Source organism: Barbus barbus, assembly GCF_936440315.1.
Source record: "Barbus barbus genome assembly, chromosome: 14".
In the NCBI taxonomy this organism is placed as follows: domain Eukaryota; kingdom Metazoa; phylum Chordata; class Actinopteri; order Cypriniformes; family Cyprinidae; genus Barbus; species Barbus barbus.
The window spans coordinates 24,922,164-24,943,049 of record NC_136742.1 but is presented as its reverse complement, the minus strand read 5'-3'; the positions used below and the strand labels follow the sequence as shown (position 1 = coordinate 24,943,049).

At 36.6% G+C, this 20,886-nt stretch overlaps 2 protein-coding genes across 4 annotated transcripts in view; one reads left to right on the top strand and one right to left on the bottom strand.

The window, feature by feature from the left end:
• LOC306880339 (calcipressin-2-like) overlaps positions 1–7,991 on the top strand; it is a 70,921-nt gene extending 62,930 nt beyond the window's left edge. The window contains exon 5 of one of the 2 annotated variants that reach the window (XM_079433820.1): positions 5,484–7,991. In XM_079433820.1, the coding sequence (XP_079289946.1) occupies positions 5,484–5,638 (155 nt within the window). In that variant the 3' untranslated portion in view covers positions 5,639–7,991. The remainder of the gene's footprint in view (positions 1–5,483) is intronic. The other variant, XM_079433821.1, reaches the window with a different exon arrangement.
• Positions 7,992–10,956: 2,965 nt separating this feature from the next.
• Positions 10,957–20,886, bottom strand: part of LOC306880338 (mitochondrial peptide methionine sulfoxide reductase-like) — a 70,591-nt gene continuing 60,661 nt past the window's right edge. The window contains exon 6 of one of the 2 annotated variants that reach the window (XM_079433818.1): positions 10,957–11,470. In XM_079433818.1, coding sequence (XP_079289944.1) covers positions 11,300–11,470 — 171 coding nt within the window. In that variant the 3' untranslated portion in view covers positions 10,957–11,299. The remainder of the gene's footprint in view (positions 11,471–20,886) is intronic. The other variant, XM_079433819.1, reaches the window with a different exon arrangement.

The window sequence follows — 20,886 nt, the reverse complement described above, 5'->3', positions numbered from 1 at the left end:
TGGCATTAGAAATAATGGTTTTCAATTTGTTTATTTGTTAATCTCTGCTTATTACATAATGCTGATAAAATGCTTGTGTTTGTGATGAATTGGAAATGGAAACCACCTCTTTCATTTGCGGAGTAGGAATTATTTTTAGGACATACATGACAGAATACCAGTGCTAAAACTGTGAGGAAATTCAAATCTGTTGACTTTTTGACTAATAACTACACTAAACAACATTCACTTTCACATTAGATTCGGTAACATTTGCCAAATGAAATCAACACCAATAAAACATTTGTCTGAGGATAAAGTAGAGTTTGCTTGCATAAAATCAATCTGAACTGAATTACAGGACAGGAGATCACACTACAGAGATCAAGCTGGCGTCTTGAGACACCTTTAACAATTAATCCTCTGCTTTAAATGCTTAAGCTACTAAATTTAATGTCAATTAAGTGTGAATTTAGAGAACACTACATTATTGTTATTGATTACCACTTAATTGCCTGACAGAGGAATCTAAATTAAGAAAGAGAAGCGCTGAACCGAGATAAACAAGGCCTTATGTTGCTACAGTAGACACAATGGGAAAGTACAGATGTATAATATTATTATAATATTTTGTTCTAAAATGGAGAGGAAACTTAATTTCAACCTAATGACCTAAAAAAAAATTTTTTTTAAACTAGGAATTAACAATTTAGTTACATATGTTTGCTAAAACATATAAATACAAGAAAAATGCCACATGGACTTCCTTGAACATTTTTGAATTTCAGAATTATGAACATTTCAAATTGAGTGTAGTTTAAATCAGAGATGCAAAAGCATGCTTGCCAAATGAATCAATCTTTAGCAAACTAAATAATCAAATAAAAGACATGAAAAACATTGTTGCCAACCAAATCGTCTCAAAATGAATATTCAATATATTGCCCAGCCCTAATTTCAGTATTAATTTTACATACCAGTCCATTTGACTGAGACCATTGTATAAGATTGTGAAACAAGACCTATGTTGCCGCTTCAGTGAATTGCAGCCTAAATTAATCTGAGATGTGCTTTGTGTTCTGACGTTTCATTGCCTTAAACTTTCAGTTTTGACCTTGTCTGCCCACGATGGGCTTCAGTCACAAAGCCGGCACGTGTTAATAGCAATTGAAGACAATTAGGGAACAGAGGAGACGGTACAAACTAGTGAGCAATCAACAGCACTCAAGTGGAACCATGTGACAAGCTAAACAAACAGCCCATTCAGCCCAGGCACCTCGACTGCATTAGACTGCTGTCGGATGGCAATAATTACTGTGGTTGTTGTGGAAGGAAGCTTTTTTCCATTGTTAAGCGTGTGTTTCCATCCACAGGTTTGTGTCGGAGAGGCTGCGTTTCCACACGGCTCGCACTGAAATTGTACAGTACAACAATACACGTACACACGCCAGCTCATTAAAGAAAAGCGCTTTTGTTGTTCCCTGCTCTGTTTACAAGGCGCATACCCAGCCGCTTCACCCTGAGAAAGCAAAAGCACTTAATGAAATATTCCTGCTGCATCTGTGGACGCTTAGATAACAGACCTGGAGCCAAGCATGTGTGGTGTGCATGGCCCAGAGAGGGTTCTTATAGCCACACAAAGCACAAGAACTATGGGTAGGAACACCTGTGAACCTGATACGTTAAGAGAGCTTACACTTTACACTTGTGCTTATTTCAGAGCTCAAACTATGTGCTATATATCTATTTTTTGCATAAATGTGTTGAGAAATATGTTAAAAAACGGGAAGTCGTGGGCTAATGGTTAGAGAGTCGGACTCGTAATCCAAAGGTTGCGGGTTCGAGTCTCGGGCCGGCAGGGATTGTAGGTGGGGGGAGTGAATGTCCAGCGCTCTCTCCACCCTCAATACCACGACTGATACCACTACTTCACTTCACTTAAGCACAATAGTTTCTTCAAAAAAAAAGGTGTCAGGTGTCCCACTGTCATCTAAAAATACTTGACCCCAAAAGTATGTTTTAGTTCTGATGTACATTTTTTAGACAATCGCCTGTGCTGTAAATACCATGTGAATGGTTACTCTGGAAGCGCATGAAAATGATTGCACCATGACAGATGGCTCTATTAGAACACAAACAGTTCCAACCCCTTCACTGCAGACTATCCTGAGCTAAAAGGTAGCAGAAATTCATTCAAAAATATAAATTTTATGCTTTTAAGAACACTGCAAAAATAATATTATTAGTAGTAATAATTTTTTTTTTAAATTACATAAAATAATGCATTAAGTATGACGAACTAACAATGAAGATCACAATTCTGGCTGCATTTATTGTGGTTAATTTTATTACACTACTGTTTAAAAGTTTGGGGTCAGCAAGTTTAAAAAAAATAAAAATATTTTTATTCAGAAAGGCTGCATTAATTTGATCAAATGTGACAGTAATGTGATAAGATTTCCATGTCAAATAAAGTATGTTCTTTTGAACATTCTATTCATCAAAAAAGAAAAAATTTTATCACATTTTCCACAAAAATATTAATCAGTACAACTGTTTTCACACATACATTAAAACGTTATTTAAAATGGAAAATTTAGCCTACCTACAATATAACTTTTACAGTATTTTTCATTAATTAAATGAATAGATTTCTTTCAAAAACAATCAAAATCTTGCCGACCCCAAACTTTTAAATGATAGCATGTTCACTGATAATTCATTTTCATTTTAATTATTCATAATGATTAAATGGTGCAAATTTATACAACTTCAAATGTTAAAAATAAATTAAATATGCAGAAAGTAACATTAAACAGCATTAATAAATGCTGTAAAAAATATTGTTCATGTTAGAAGTTGCAACTAGTATTCATGCTTTATACAAATGTGTGCCTTTGAGGGTATTGCCTCTGTGAATAGCTAAAGTTACCATTTTTGCACAATTTTTTCCTCACAGTGCTCATTAAAATGAGTGGAATCCAGCCTCTCTGTAAGGTCATAGTGCCACTACAGAGGTTTGAAACATGCATAATGTCAACAGATCAAAGTACTGTACAGCATAGCGCCTCACTTTTTACTATTTATTTGAGGGTATTTTCAATCACAGTGGCAGATGGCTGACACCAAATACACGGCAATTTGCGTGAGTCATTATCCATTCACTGGCTGTTATTCATCTCTGCAGCTGTGCTTATCAGATTGGATCTGTTCCCTTGTACGCTCCAACTTGTATGGCATTCTTGCCATAAAGGGTTAATTTCTTTTAATCAGAAGAGGGGGTTTATTTTTGGGACGGTTGCTAAGGAATGCAGAAATTGTCATTAGTGTTTTTGGAGAGGAGGACTTTAAAAGGATGAAGGGAAGTGAAGTATTTTGCCCCTCTTTCGAAAGAATGCTCTAAAAATACCCCACACAGTTTTCCTGTGCCGGCCCACTGAACCTACACTAACCGGACGAAATCCATCTGGCCTTTCGGCGGCCAGACTCGCTCACCACCTCTCTCCTTCTTAGCTGGTGGGTCTTCAGTGGTGCACGGCTGTCATGCACACACGCACTGCTCTGGATGAGCGGTGCCTATGAATTGGAGGAGAGCTGGAGAGATGTGCTCCGCATGCCAATGAGATCACTGCTGTTTTATTAAGGATGGCTATGAAACATTACCACATACACTCAACAACCTTATGTTTTTATCCTCTCGTGAGGTTTCTTATTGTCTAGGAAGACATTAAGGTTTCATAATAAAGCTTGATTGCTCGCACTTTCTCTCTTCGGCTGTCTGACCCTTGACGTCAGTATGCAGCATTGACGTCATGCCAAGGTTTCAGAGAGAGGCTGAGCCCTCAGGAGGCTATGCAGGAGAAGAGGAATGCGAGAGATTGTAAATTTGTAGGAACATAGCTAAGGAATTGTGTGAACGAGTACATTTGCATGAATAAAACATAAGATGCGTAACTGATAGAGGAATTAGGTCAAAAACAATGAGAAGATAAAAAGTTTGGATGTGCACACAGAAAATATGAGCACACAGGATAAAAACATAAGGAGAAAAATGGGACTAGGCCAGGGAAAAGAAATACAGACTTCCAGAGACTTCCAGAAAACGGTCTTTAGAGTGTGCTGGATCCTCTGGGTGACCACAATGCACACTCATGCCGCCCAAAGGCACAGTGGTAAACTTTGATTCCGCTTCCTGCTCTGTTCCATCCTGCAAACATACACACAGTGTGTTCGTCCAGCGCATTTCAAATGTGTACTCTCATCCGGCTCTCGTGCAACAGGGATGGAGAGAAGTAGAAAAGCAGCTTATCTCCTGCGAATGTGTGCAGTTCTAGTTTTAATTACCAGAAGTGTGGAAACCCCTCCAGACCACTCTGACTGACAGGCTCTATGGATTTCTAGGTCTCCATTCTGGTAGTGTTATAAGGCTTTTCAGCACAATGGATTCTATGTATAAGTTTAATGCTTGTAATGCTATGGAACATTGCAGGTTTTCTCTGGCAAACAGCATTTATAGCCAGCCTAAAATATCCTCACTCTTCTCCCATTGAGTTCTGGAGACAGAGTGCCCTCTAGGCCTGATTGTTAGTATTGCAGGAGAAATTAATACAGTATATTTTAAGTAATTTAATTGGAAATTTGATAAGTCATATTTTATTCAATGTAGGACGTTGAATACAATGCAGTATAAGCAACTGTACAAGCCTATTAGAATAAAAAAAGTTTAATGCAAAAATACTGTAAAATGTACTTTTTTCTAGCTATAATTTTTCATTTCATTTATACACACCAATATAAAAATGAACAGCAATATATACCTACACTACTGTTCATAAAGTTTTTGAAGATTTATATTTCAAATGCTGCTTCTATTCATGCACTTTCTTCAAATGCATTTTCTATTCATCAAAGAATCCCCCAAAAATGTTTCATAGTTTCCACAACAGCAGCACATTAGTTTTCAACTAAAATTCAGTTTAGCCATGACAAGAATAAATTACATTTAAAGATATATTTAAATAGAAAGCGTTAATTTTATATTCTAATAATATTTCACAATATTTTACTATTCTTACTGTATTTCTGATCAAATAAATACAGCCTTGGTGAACATAAGAGACTTCTTTCAAAAATCTTACCAACTTACTCAAATCATTTTAATGTAAAAAAAAATGTATTCATGGACAAATCAGTTTTGATTTAATTCAGTGGAATTTTGAAATTTTGAACTGATTAGAGAAAATTAATCAAACTTAACAAATGTTACTTGCAAAGCCACATTGTAATTCCTAAACCAAAAGTTACCAACAAATTTTTAAAAACAGAATATATAAAACAAAGAAGAACTGTGAACCAATGGCCAAATAATGAGTGCAATAACTTAAAATCACTGTAATATTCCCAAACTTGCTTTACTCCAGCAAAATCTCTGTGAAAATATTTCCAGTATTCGATATACATGCGAGACACTCTCAAGCTGACAGATTCTTCTCTTCTATACCCAGGTGAGAAGTTTGAGATACATGCAGGCACAGAGTCTACGCCCAGCGTGGTGGTCCACGTCTGCGACAGCGACACGGATGAGGAGGAGGAACCAAAGAACAACCCTAAACCAAAAATCATCCAGACCCGACGCCCAGACCTGCCAGTCTCACACTGAACTCTACAGCTCCACACAGAGTCAGGAGGATTTATCCCCTCCACCATCTCCTTCACAGGACCCTCCTTCAGAACCTTATTAAACACACAAGCAGGGTCTGAGGGACTCTGATCTGTGTTTCTCATTCAGCACACACATGTATACAATGCTCAATGTGCTGTCACACAATTTCTTTTATGTTGCAATACTCTGTGTTAAATATGGCCGCTCTCTGTAACTCTTTCCCAATCTGACTCTGTTGTAATGTCATCTGATCACCACCTGCTCTCACCTACATTTCTGATTGGCTCCTGGGCCGTGGCACATGATAGTGCCAGATGTGCCTACTGGCTGATAGCTGGCCACTTGGCTTTGCTCTTGCACCACAACTATGTACCATTTGTACCCAACAAGCCATTAATAATATTACGTTCTTCATAAGGGCATGCTAGCCACTAAATGTGGCTGAACACCAGCGCTGCATGTGGCACCCCTAAAAATATATCTTACCTAACAAATTTCTGTCAAATAACCCTAGTATGGCAAAAGCGGTTAACTTTTGCATAGCAAAAAGTGCAGCCCACAAGAAGCATTCTCTTCAGGCCAGTGCATGTTCTGGTAGCAAACTGTACGTTATTATTTTCCTCTGTGTATAATTGTCTGTGTCCCGCCAACAGTGTTCTTACAGAAAAACGATGCTTTTCCGAACGATAAGCTGACATTTTGATCGCACCTTTCAATGGAACCTATATGAGTTGCTTCCTCAATGTGAATATTTTTCGTCGTGCTTGTGCCCTTTTTGAGATGGAAATCTTAAACCTATTGTTTTTTCTTCTGTAAGCTCCCACTACAGATTAATGGCATCAATGGGTAATCAGATGTCATTTAATGAAATCTGTATTATGCATGGTTATTCCTTTCTAGAATTTAATGTAGTTGTCCCAAAACCATAGCTCTCCTCATTGTCTGTGAGACTTCATTCGCACACAAGTTCATTTTTAATCATGTCAAAGAAAATGCGTAGGATGCTACTGAGACAGATCTTCCAAGTGCTATTACACAGTGGGTAACAAAAAGCAAATGTTATGAGGGTGATGTCGACCTTTCTTATTCAGTCAGTATCTTTTTGGTGTGCCTAACTCATTTACGGATTATTAAGCTAAAAAAAACATCTATTTATATATCCAAAGTACATAACATCAAGGCATACACATACCATATCTGTCGATTTGAATCGCGAAGGCACTATACCTGAGTAGTTGGCAAATGCACCACGAGAATTAGTAAATTAGTTATGGTATAATGGTTATATTATTTCTTCCAAAATATATAAATGACGCTCATCCCGGACAGTCCATCAACACTGTGATGTGTCTTTACTGTGATACTTGACTGACGCCCTATGTTGAAGTATTATTGTATGAGTATGTTGTAAATTTAAGGAGGTTATTAGGCTTAAACATCTGTTGTTTAGTGTTCACGACTTGTCAAAGGCGGTAGCCACAACCATTTTTCCTCAAATCTCCGTTGAATTGGATTGTTCTTTGGTCCAAATGCTGTTGGTTTGCGACTCGTCTGTCTGTCCATTAGCCTGAAAGAATGTAGAAATAATACACCCCATCCCCATGAAGCAGTGACTCTTTCACTGTTCTGGAAACAGGGTACTTACTGCTCTCTTCTGACATCACCGTCTGCATTGTGACATACAGATGTTTCCTTATGCTACCACAGCCCCAAGCCTTATTTGATTTAGTTAGCAGTGCACACTCTGGTCCGCTTCTCTGAAAAAAAGAGGCATAGGATCAGTACATGTGTAACCGAATGGGACGAGAGCAATATAACAAAACCCATACCAACCAACTGTCCACTGCCTTGGACTTTCCCTTCCAATTCATTATTGCCAACTTGGCCAATCAACTCTTCCCATATTCTTTCCTCACAAAGACAAAAATATACTGCAGTCTCACACGCTGCCAGCCTTCCTTACCGTCATGTAATTTAAGATTTTTGTATTGTTCTGTATTGCACTTTCTTATTCACATGACTGTACACAGTATCATTCAGTAACTGTATTTCCTTTTATTTTTCATGTACTCCTAAAGACATGATATTATCTCTGTTCTTAAAGTCTTTGATCTGGAGTTAGTGTCACTGATGTTGGGAAACAATATCTGTATTGTGTATACTCGTGCAAGACCATTGGTGTTCTTGTCATCTTCATGTGCGTCCTGCCTGCCGACACTAAGGAGACATATCTGTATATATTAATCAATAATATTTTTACTGCATTTTTGTACAAATATTCATGGTAGCCATGTACAAGTAGTTGAGATGATTCTTTGTTAGTATTAAAAAAAGTTTGGTTTTAAACCTCTGGTGTGGTCTGATGATTTAAGATACAGCATAAAATAAATGTGAAATAATTTATGAATATTTAATTAGATTTGTAGATTGTTTTTGTCAATTTCCGACGCTGAGGTAAGGCCAGTCAATCAATAGTGTTCTCACTAACGTTATATTCATGTTTTAGTATGGCTTGTATAATGCCTTTTAGTTCAGATTTATTTTCAGGCTAAAGATTAGGGAGTGTTACCAAATGCATTGTCACAGGGGAAACTTCTTGGTTTGCGACTTGTACTATAATAACGAATTAAACTGCCTAATATACATCATTATTTATAAACAATGGTATATTACCTTTGTGGACAATTTCGTTTCTCCCTGGGTAACAACATAAAGATTCAAAATAATCCAGAACTGAGCACATGTGGGCCTGATACGAATCATTCATGCGAGTCGATTCTTTTCTATGAATCGCGTAAACCTGTTCTGACAAACGATTCTCGAGTCAGCAACTCATTACTGAACAGACGACAGCCCTAATTAAACAACTTAATCGAAACTACGTAACAAAACAGATATACGTGTCGAACTGGATTTTTACTGGAATGTTTCAGATTATGAAAAATGCCATACCGTGACATTTGGAACCACGTGATGATAAAATTACACAGTGCAGTTTTTGAATCGGTTCTTGAAACAATAGATTCGATTCGATTCTTGAGTCAGATTTAGCATCACTAATGATACATTTTAATAGTCTGCCCTCCGATAACATCGCTAAACATGGCAATTTAAGAAATATTATTTTTTAAAGTATATTAATTTGAACAATTTCTCATTTCCTCACAATGTAGGTCACACGAAACAACAGACATGATAACGATAATGACATTATAATGTATTTTAATTAGGTGGCCACTACCAATGATCACCATCTAACAACAAATAACCAACACGTTGACTCGTTTTATTACTTACTTTAAGAGAGAAAACATGCATACTTATGTGACAATTTATTTTCAAGGATATCCAGTGACAAATATTATTTTAGAAGAGCTAAAAGTTCACCTTTAACAGAAGGCATCGTCTCAGTACTGCAAATAAATCTCCATTTGCTACCCATTTTATGCAATTTGACCCATTTTATAATGGCTGCCTACAAATGCAGTTTCACTATCCACCAGAAGATGGCAGTCTTACCATCTCTTACTGCTAACTGCTCAAACCTACGAGGAAACATACTGTGAAATGAAAACTTTAAAACCAATTTTCAGCTAAATTCCACATTTATTTCTGTAGCTTTGAGACTCAGCTGCAATAAAATAGCAATACATCTCATTTAAATATGATGTCATTTATATGTCAAGTAAGAATGCTTGCCTTTTTAATTTTAAGTCAAAATATAAAAGCCACAACAACTCCTGATAAATCACGTAAGCAGGTGCATATGAATAATAGAAGCAAATAATCTACCAAAAGATGATGAAATGTGACCTTAAACCTTCAAGAAAAAAACTTTTGTGACCTGAGCCACTTACTTGGCTAGTCCAAGTTCAACAGTGTGTGTGTGTGTATGTGTGTGTGTGTTCCAGGCCCAGGTTCCAAGGCCAAAGTGCGTGCGTCACCAAGTGTCCTTGTTTCACAGCATTGCAGAAAGCAGCCTGTTAGAAGCTGTGCCAGGCCAGGTTCCTGAGCACCAGTGCCAGCCTTGCCAGAGAGGCCCTCTCCGAGTGTGGCACAGGAATAGGTGCATGGAGCGGTAGCCACCTGCTCAGAGGATTAGCCAAAACCACACAAGCCCACAATCCCACCAGAGACCCTCCATAAACACCAATTGATTTTCCAAATATCTATTTTTGCTGTGAACACAGAAGCATTTGTCTTTGACTCACTATTTAGAAGAATATCACATTCAATCTATTTTGAATATCGAGTTTTGGTTGCTCTCATTTTTACATGTAAGCTGCATTATGCTTTTATATTTCATTTAATGTATTACTGGTTCTGTGCATAAAACTTATAATATTTGAATTTTTTTAATAATCCCCATTTTACTTGGACATATAATGTGACAAAAACTATCTGTAAGAACTGTAAGAAAAACAAATATAGAAAAATGTCCTAGTAGAAAATTACCAGTACCTTTTCTATTCAGTTTATGGACTTTAACCCTAAAACACAACAAAATAGAGTGCTACAGTGATGACGTATTTTTGTAGGTCAACAAGGAAGAAGCATCACCCTGGTTCCTTCAATAAAAATAGGATTGGATTATTGCAAAAAAAATATATATAAATAAAGCTCTGTGACCAACAAAAGTTTATGATACATACACATTTTGTTCATCATCATAATCTTCACAAATTAACAAAATTTTTATGAATTTTAAAGCCTAAATACAAGCTAATAATCTAACTACACAACGGTCACATGACTTTGTCACCACCATTACAGTATTTAAAAAAAATTTCCTTGGACGTTTGAGCTAGAATAGTTTGAAAAATCACAATCATAATCACAAAAGAGAACTAGTTTGTAGATTAGTTTACCTGTTTGAAGCAATGACATTTAATGACCCCGACATCCTCTGTAGTCCCATTTAGACACTTGTTTAGCACCTGCCTTTTTCAAGACAAGTAAAAGCTTTAAAAATCACAATGGGATTTACTGATGTATTTTTTGTTGTAGAATAAAATGTAAAAATATCTTGAGCTTGTGTTATCCACAGACTTGTGCTGTCAACAAAGGATTCGTTTTTCACAGCGTTCCATGTACAACATACACAGATTCTGCTGTGTGAATGCAAGAGGCTGTGTTTGTTTGTGTGGGACTGCAGTCAAGTCTTTAATTGAGGAGATGAAATATGCGCTGACACTTTTAGAAAGGGACGAGAGCGCTTGTTTGCATGGCTGGGATGAAAGGAAACACATAGGTAGCGGACAGATGGAGGGATGAATAGATATGTATGTGAATCGAATACACAGATGGATCTAGAACAAGCACACAAACATGAACCCACAATCCTGCCTGTCATAGACAAGAGTGAGTCTACCTTTTATTAAAACCTCAAGTACATAGTGGACCCAAAAATTATATGGACACTTAATCCACACTTAAAGTGTATACATGCCATTGCATTACACAGAAAATGTCAGTTGGTTTTGTTATCAAATGCTACGATCACAAAAACACATACACAAAGCATTATAAAGCAGTTCTATTATACATTTTGTTATTTATATCCAACAATATCATGTAGGCCTGGGTATTGCAGTGGTGATTGCTTTAGTTAAGGCAAGATAATATAAATTTGTTCAATCACAGGAGAGAAGCAGCATGTTAATTTTTACTCTTCAGTCCTATTGGGCAGGAGACCCCGGTGCCGCCCAGTCCACAGTAGCCGTTGGGGTTTTTGCTGAGGTACTGCTGGTGATAGTCTTCTGCATAGTAAAACTCCTTAGTCATTGCTATTTCTGTGGTGATGGCTCCAAAACCCTCTTCAGTCAGCACCTGACGATAGAAGGCCATTTATGATCAATATACAGTGACATTTAGCGTATCTGAGCACATTTAACCTGATAAGATCAGTGTAATTTTGTTGTAGCCTTAAATTAAGTTCGTATATTAGAACAAAATAGAAGAATGAAATGAAATCCACACAAATTGTTTAGACGTAAACAAGCTATTTTTTTATATAAATATGTATGTGTGTTACATTGTTGTTTTAAAAGTTGTTGTTTTTTTAAAGAAAATTTATTCAGCAAACATGCATTGAATTAATCAAAAGTGACAGTAATGGCATTTATAATCTTCCAGAAAATTATATTTAAAATGAATGCTGTTCTTTTGAACTTTCTATTCATCAAAGAATCCTGAAAAAAAAGGTATCATGGTTTCTACAAAAATACAGCACAACTGTTTACAACAATGATAAGAAGGAATATTTCTTCAGCACCAAATCATCATATTAGAATGATTTCTGAAGGATCATGTGACATTGAAGACTGGAGTAATGGCTGCTGAAAATTCAGCTTTGCCATCACAGGAATAAATTACCATTTAAAATATATTAAAATAGAAAACAAATGTTGTACGTTGTAAAAAACATTGCACAATTTTAATAATTGTTGTATTTTTGATCAAATAAAGGCAGCATTGGTGAAGAAAAGACTTACAGGAATTCAACTTTTTAACATTAGTATAATAATTAATCATTTGTAGTTTTGGCAATATTATTCTGTGATATTTAATATCCTGGTGTTCTCTTCCAGGTCTATGGTAGATCCTTTGTGAAGCAGTACAGCATTAATTTAGTGAGAGACCCAGAAAAAGGGAGTAATGGGGATTTCTAAATTGAGAAGGAAGGGCAGATGTTCACTTCTCGTTCCAGATGTTGAAAGTAGTCCGTTAGGAGGATTATGGGAAGGATGAGTACCCTGCACTCCTAATGCCTAAGGCCAAGCACACACTCCCAATGATCCCTGCAGCATCCACATGGCTGGTGCGTGGAGTCTATATTGATCTGCCCCCATTTGTCTTTGTCTCTCAGTCAGAGTTTGATTGTTTGGGGTCAATGAGAGACAGCAGTGGGACTGTAGCTTTTGTGAAACTAAGAGATCACTGCACCTGATTCCCTTTCCACAACCCACCTTCACCTGTGGACAGTCTGATCCCAGGACTGAACTTAAATGAAATTAATAAAACAGATAGTTGTGAAGCTGAAATCTGATTGGATCATCCACATTAAAATCTGTTAAATAACCAACTGTTGCTGCACATCAATTCTACATTAAAACCAACAGTCTAAAAAAGTCTGTAAATATAGGACCCTGTGTACTGTGGTAATATGAAGGAAATTTCCAAAGGTGTTTTACACATATTTTCAATTACACATTGTTACGTTTAAGAGTTCAAATTATTTATTTTTAAATAATAAAACATATATATATATATATATATATACATACAGTGCCCTCCAAAAGTATTGGAACAGTAAGGCCAATTCCTTTATTTTTGCTGTAGACTGAAAACATTTGGGTTTGACATCAAAAGATGAATATGAGATGAGAGATTAACATTTCAGCTTTTATTTACAGGTATTTTCATCTGGATCTGATACACAATTTAGAAGATAGCACCTTTTGTTTGAACCCACCCATTTTTCATGTTACCAAAAGTATTGGAACATGTGACTGACAGGTGTTTTTTGTTGCCCTGGTGTGTCCTGTTAATTAATTATTCAAACAATAAATAGCACTGAATGTCTGCGCTCAGTTTCAGATCCGTGCAAACTGCATTTATAGTTAGTTAGACATGTAATGAAAACCAGAGAGGTGTCTATGGGTGAAAAACGAGCAATTGTGAAGCTGAGAGAAGATGAAAAATCAATCAAACCATTGCACAAACACTGGCAATAGCAAGTACAACCATTTGGAATCTCCTGAGGAAGAAAGAAACAACTGGTGTACTAAGTAACACTCCTCAAACGGGTAGATCAAGGAAAACATCTGCAGTTGATGACAGAAACACTGTGACAGCTGTAAAGAAAGACCCTAAAACAACTGTTAGTGACATCAGCAACAACCTCCAGAGGGCAGGAGTGAAGGTACCACAATCTGAGAAGACTTCATGAACAAAAGTACAGAGGCTACACCAGAAGATGCAAACCACTCATTAGCAAGAAGAATAGGAGACGAGCCTCAAAAATTCTGGGACAAGGTTTTATGGACTGATTTTATGGACCAAAATGATGGAAGGGCTAAAGTTTGGAGAAAGAAAGGATCTGCTCATGATCCCAAACATACAAGCTCATCTGAAACACAGTGTACACAGGTGTACATTATAGTACACATTACACAAGTAATGTAATGGCTTGGGCTTTCATCGCTTCTTCTGGGACAGGCTCATTAATCTTCATTAATGATGTAACACATGATGGCAGCAGCAAAATTAACTCAGAAGTCTACAGAAATATTTTGTCTGACAATTTACAGAAAGATGCAACCAAACTGATTGGGAGATCCTTCATCATGCAGCAAGATAATGACCCAAAACATAGTGCCAAAACAACAAAGGAGTTCATCAGGGGCAAGAAGTGGAAGGTTTTAGACTGGCCAAGTCAATCTCCACACTTAAACCCTGTAGAGTCTGCATTTTACCTGCTAAAGAAGAGACTGAAGGGAGTAACCCCCCAAACTGAAAGAGGCTGCGGTGAAAGCCTGGAAAAGCATCACAAAAGAAGAATGCAAAAGTTTGGTGATGTCAATGGGTCACAGGCTTGATGCAGTTATTGAAAGCAAAGGATTTGCAACTAAATATTAAGTCTTTTTCACTTTAATCTGTTAATTCTGTCTGTTCCAATACTTTTGGTAACATGAAAAATGGGTGGGTTCAAACAAAAGGTGCCATCTTCTAAGTTGTGTATCAGATCCAGATGAAAATACCTGTAAATAAAAGCTGAAATGTTAATCTCTCATCTCATATTCATCTTTTGATGTCAAACCCAAATGTTTTCAGTCTACAGCAAAAATAAAGGAATTGGCTTTACTGTTCCAATACTTTTGGAGGGCAATGTGTATATGTATACACACACACACACACACACACACACATATACATGTATTCATTATTAATTATTCTATTATAATAATTATGAATAATTAAATTATATAAAATTATATGCACTTAATTTTATAATTTTAATATAACTCATAATATTGATGTAATATATATGTTAACACATATTTGAAATTTTTGTTATTTAAAATACATTTTATTTTTACCACAGACTAATAGCAAACATTTTATTGCCATCATTTATTAAAGCTCCAATTTGTACTGTGGCCAACAACATCCCTGGCTAAATGACTGCACCACATTGCCTCAGTTGGCTTAAAGTTCTAGAGTCCTCTGCCTTTCCCATCTTTGGGGGGGAAAAAGTGTGCACGACTACTTTCTCAATTCTTGACACTGTGACACCTGACATGCTTTAGTGCAGAATTACACACTGAAAAAGCACCATTTCTGCAGCTTTAAAACAACTAAAAGGTTTTGGGGAAAAAAAGAAGAAAAAACAGCAATTTAGCAACTTTTTCTGTCACCAACCTTTCCCATTCTCTAACCCTTTCTCTCCATCTCTACATCTGATCAGCGCCTGTGTGAGAGGGAGGGTTGATTCTGCGAAGGAACCTGCCAACTACTACATTTTGCTGACCATCTGGCAAGAAGCAGTTACGCACCTGTTAGGAGCAGCTGCAGGAGACAGGAGCTAGGTACAGACATATCATCTCTCTCTCTGTCTCGCTGTCTTTTTATAAAGTTCTAGAAAACCCTGTACACCCATCCTTCCATCAGGTGCCCTGAGGGGCCACAGGGAGCTCCGCCAGTGAAGACAAATTAATACAGGTTCAACTGGAAGGCATGTGGGCAAAATGTGCCTGCTTTCACCAGATGAAAAATTTCATCCTGTGTAGAAAATTGAGGTTGCCACAATGTCATGGAATTTGAAGAAAACACTTAAAATTTTAAAAACTGAGACCTGCTGACAAGACCAGCATGCATTTCCATAGTTAGAAAAAATGATTTGGTGATGCGGGTGGATCTTTCTGGTTAAGCTCAAGGTTAACATAGTTAAGCCAGACCAATTTTAGTGGTCTTTTCTGATGTGGACACTTCTGAAATAATACATGATATGTTTCATTTATAGATGCACAGGTTGCGGACCAAATTGTGACTATATGAGACAAAAAATAAAACAAATAATTTAAAATCTATTCAAGAAAAAATAATAATAATTGCATCTATGTGAGACATATATACTAATACTGTACGTGTTTCCTGCACATAACAATGAACACAGCGTGCCACAATGTCAAATTCTCAAACAAAAGACTCTTATCAACCAATTATTTTTAATGAGTCAGTCAAAAAGATTCATAAAACAGGTCTCAAATTCTGTGCAAGTTATTGTTTTGAATCAGATCCACTGAATCAGTGAATCATTTAAATCTGATACTGAGTTCTGACTTTCTCACTGAACTGAGTCTTTTTTATTTAAAAAATTAATTGTTAAGTACAATTTAGTACTAACATGAAATAACATGAACATTTATTATTCTTGCAAATGTTAATTCCTACAAATACTAATATATTTATTTAAAAACTTTCATACATTATTACATTATGAACTAAAAATAAACAATAGTATTTTTTTTATAAATGAACATTATTTATTTAGTCATTTAGCAGACGCTTTTATCCAAAGCGACTTACAAATGAGGACATAAGAAGCAATCAAAAACCAACAAAAGAGTAACAACGTGCAAGTGCTATTACAAGTCTTGGTTAGCCTAACGCAGAACAGATAATTATTATTATTATTTATTTAATTTTTTTTATAAAAAGACATATAGGGAAAATAAAATTACAATAGAGAGTGCTAGAGTTAGAGGGTCAAGTAAAGATGGAACAGATGAGTTTTTAGCCGTTTCTTGAAGATGGGTAAGGATTTGGCTGCTCGGATTGAGTTGGGCAGGTCATTCCACCAGATGGGAACAGTTAATGAAAAAGTCCGTGAAGTAATGAATTTAGGTAAAGGGGTGCAGAACCAGTGGTAGTTTTGTAGGCAAACATTAATGCCTTGAATTTAATGCGAGCAGCTATTGGTATTGCTGTCTATGGGAGGGTCAGAGAGCTCTCGAAATGCATCAAATATATCTTAATTTGTGTTCCGAAGATGAACGAAGGTCTTACAGGTTTAGAACGACATGAGGGTGAGTATTTAATAACATAATTTTCATTTTTGGCTGAACTATCCCTTTAAATGTGCATAATAGCACCTAAAGTGTAGATATTAGTACCTTTTGAAAGGGTTTTGCCCTAGTAAACCTATGAGTTTTTCTGCTGGTGAAATAGTTCTCTCCTGTTTGCTGACTTATCTCTTTCTGTTTGAGTCCATAATCCCCTCTGACAAGGCCTAGCAATGCCTTCACACTGGCTAAATAACAGCACGAGTACTCCAGGTCTGTACCATCAACCGCCGCTCTCAATGGGCAAGTGCCAACCGGCAGCTGGCCAAGATGGCATTGGCCAAATGCAGCAAATCCCAGCACAGGGTCTGGCTCCACCCATCAACATACCATCACCAGCTCACTCCAACACATGTGCAGCTATTAGCAGGAACAGTCACCAAGGAGACGTGTTGTTGGGCAGCGTGGCACGGTTTTGTGCTATCAGAGAGAAGGGGGATATGACCAATTTACTGATAATGGCATATCAAGTTGTCAATTTCCATTTCTACATTTGGGACACAGATATGAACAGCTGAAGCAAGAACCTCACTGAAAACAGACCAGAGCTGTGAGCCAAGAGCCTGTAATTATGGAGAACATTAAGATGAGTTTAATTTATCAGGTTAATTTAGGAAACAGGAAGTATTATTACACTCGATCTGGAATACTTGATTTTGATTGGTCTATCTATGGATCATGTGACACTAAAGTAATGCTGAAAATTTTGCTCTGCGATCACAGAAATAAATGATTTTTAAAAAAAACTAATATATATCTAAAATCTATTTTAAATTGTAGTAATATTTCATAATATTACTTTTATTGTGTTTTTGCATTAAAAAATTTTTACATTAATTTACTTCACCCTAACGTAATCACATATACACTGTATATGGATGGGAAGTGAATTGGAATGCAGCTACTGTAAGATCTCAGGTTTATTTGTGCTATTGTTTACCTCTTTCCTTTCTCTGTGGAGAATTTACTGAGCTTTACGTGGCTTTGATGTGGAGAACAACATTCAAATTAGCTTGCGGAACGCAATTATTTAATTCCTTGAAGAGGATTCATTTTTTATAGCTGCTGAGCACCAGGAATGTAAATAATGTTCTTTGATTTGAAACTGCTGGGAGGGTGATTGAATAAACAGCAAAGAGATGTCGCCAGGTTTATTCTCTTTATCCTTTTGTTTCAGCCTGACCCTAGCCTACAATTGAGCTCCTCAGTCTGGCTCAGGGTCTCTGGTCTGTCGTTATTGTTCACCTCATCCTTTTGTCCTTGAGCTCCTTGAGTGGCCTTGATGTCGAGACGGCCATTCAAAACCAGCAAATGGTTTCATTCTCTGAGGAAGAGTCGTTTTTATATCAACATGGAACAAGTCACAGGTAGAAAACGTTGAATCCTTTCACATGAAATCAGTGGGAATCATATAGTGTGGTGAACAAAGTTATTTAACCAAGTCAATTTAGTTTAATTCCTGTCTTTGTGTATTAATAAAACACGGAACTAAATTCCTCCTATTATATTTAATGAAGCTGTCTAGACTGGAAGCATCCATTGTGGCACTTTCATTTGACAGTCACCTCTATTTCCCCTATCCGTCTGGAAAAATAAATATTATTTATATATTATTTAAATAGAAAAATAGATAGAATGATAAACAGAATGACAGAATGATAGGCAGAGCAAAAGATAGATCAAAAGAAAGAATGGTGGATGGATGGATGAATGGAATGATAAATAGTAGTGCTGTCAAATGATTAATCCAATCAATTTGGATAATGATTATCCAAAATAAACGTTTTTGTTTACATAATATAATATTTGTGTGTACTGTGTATATTTATACAAAGACACATGTACAGCATATATTTTGAAAATATTTACATGTATATTTATTTATATTCATATATCTTATATTATATATAAATATATTTAATATATAAATGTTAAATTTTTCTTAAATATATACATGCATGTGGATGGATGGATGGATGGATGGATGTTTATTTCTGGTCTCCAATCTACTAATCTGCGTCATCTTTTTTTGCTTACGATATGTACATGCAATTTTTCCAACACTCATCAATCATAATAATAATAATTATATGAATGATTTTGTTTTATACTAATGGATTGATAAGGTTAAACCATTGAGCTGAAACCAAAATATCTGATTGGTATTTTTTAGTGAATATTTGCCGATCACATGCAGCTTCGATGCTTCCAGTGTAGACAGACTGAAAACCGTTGCGATGTGTCATCAGTCGTATCTAGTGTGGACAGCATTCGGTTCTGTTTTTTAGTGCGGCCCGTCTTTAAGTCAGATCTACTTCAATCATCAGACACAGAGAGAGAAAGCCACACTGGCTGGATGAGAGTTTCTCTCTTTATGTCAGTTCTATCTTTTATTCATTTGTGCACTTATTCAATCAGATCTTCATTATGCCACATGCCTCCCGTGGTCAGGGGTCACTCTGCCTCCAGGGAGTATGCAGTTCACCCCACCCATGAGTGATGCTCAAGTCATGCGGCTTCAGAAAGGGGGTCGTCAGCCTACAGGGACCCAGAGTCCTCCAGAACAAAGACGCTAGACAAACACGATCCGCAGACAAACGCACAGGGCTTGATTCCAATGACCTCATGCAAAGGCTGTTTAGTTCAAAGAATGAAGACAAAGACCTTTAGCTTGACTCTGAGGGACACCATGATGGATGATGTCAACGCAGACCACATACGACACGTCAGTTAATATGACTGGGCATAAAATGCAAATTATTTTGGTTCTGCATGAACTCAAATGATGTTTTATCTTTTATACGAATCTCAGAATTCAATTAGGGCTAAGAAAAGAATACAATCTACACTGTGATTAACCAAAAAATTAGGAAGGTGCTATTAAAAATAGGACTTCAAACAAAAGACATGAGGCCTCGCGCAATCTCAAATGTCAGGAGTGAAATGATTACAGAGTCATCTCTGAAACATGCGGTGGAGTAGGTGGCGTGGTGATGATGTTTGGTGACATGTTCCTGTGTTTTGTTTGCACGATGCTAAATGCATAAAATTCAGACTAATTAATTTGCGTGTCAGACAGAGCAGTCATTTGGTATGCAAATATCTGCATGTCCTGGTTAAACAAAAAAAGAAAAAAATGTGAGAGTCAGAGATAAGGAGCCTTATTTTTTGGCGAAGCAATTTCAGACGGAAGAAGGATAACTCTAAAATTAGAGGGGAGGAAAAAGCTAGGTGTCATTAAGCTAGTATCGAATTAGCTAGAGAAATTTTTGAGGCAAAGACTAAACACTTTTCTAAGTGATGATACACACATACTCCAATGTATCCCTTTAAATGAATAGTTCACTTAAATCTTTTTGTCATTATTTACCCATCCTCCAAACCCTAATCTTTTTTATCTTTTACAGTGGATAATAAAGGCATAAAATCTCCAAAGAAACATCATGCAACTTATTTTCTTCATAGTGCCATACTTGCTCTTCAGAACAACCCTTTTTTTCACGAAATTGTAAATCCAAGAGCTTTCTGACCCTACATAGAGAGCAATACAACTGACAAGTTCAAGGCCCAGAAAGGTAGTAAAGACATTGTTAAAATAGTCCATGAGACATCAGTAATTGTATAAAGCTACAAGAATACTTGAGGACAAAAACAACACTGTATGGACGAAAAACCCAGAGACATCCATCAAAACATCTTTTTGTGTGTGTGTTCCACAGAAGAAATAAAGTCATTCAGGTTTGGAACAACATGAGGCTGAGGCAAAATGTGTCTAATATACCACACCTAATTATTTTTCTATGACAAAATAAGCAGTGTTATTGAGAATGGGTGGAAGTATTTATGCATTGTAGGGTTAAAAGTGGTTAGCTTGAGAGTGCACGCATGTGTTTTTGTGTGATTGTGCTGGGTTTGCCCTTGAGATCAGAGTCTGTGTCTTTGAGAACGCATCCGCTGGCACTGAGACTGGCAAAGCTGGTGAGGAAGGTGGCACTGTTTATTTCCTGGCAGCTCTGTGCTTCTGTCCATAATGATGTTTAGGGCTATGTGCTCGCCTGTGCCAAAAATCTGTTCTATAGCATTTGTTGAGGTCTCTTGTGGATATCATCATGAAGGAAA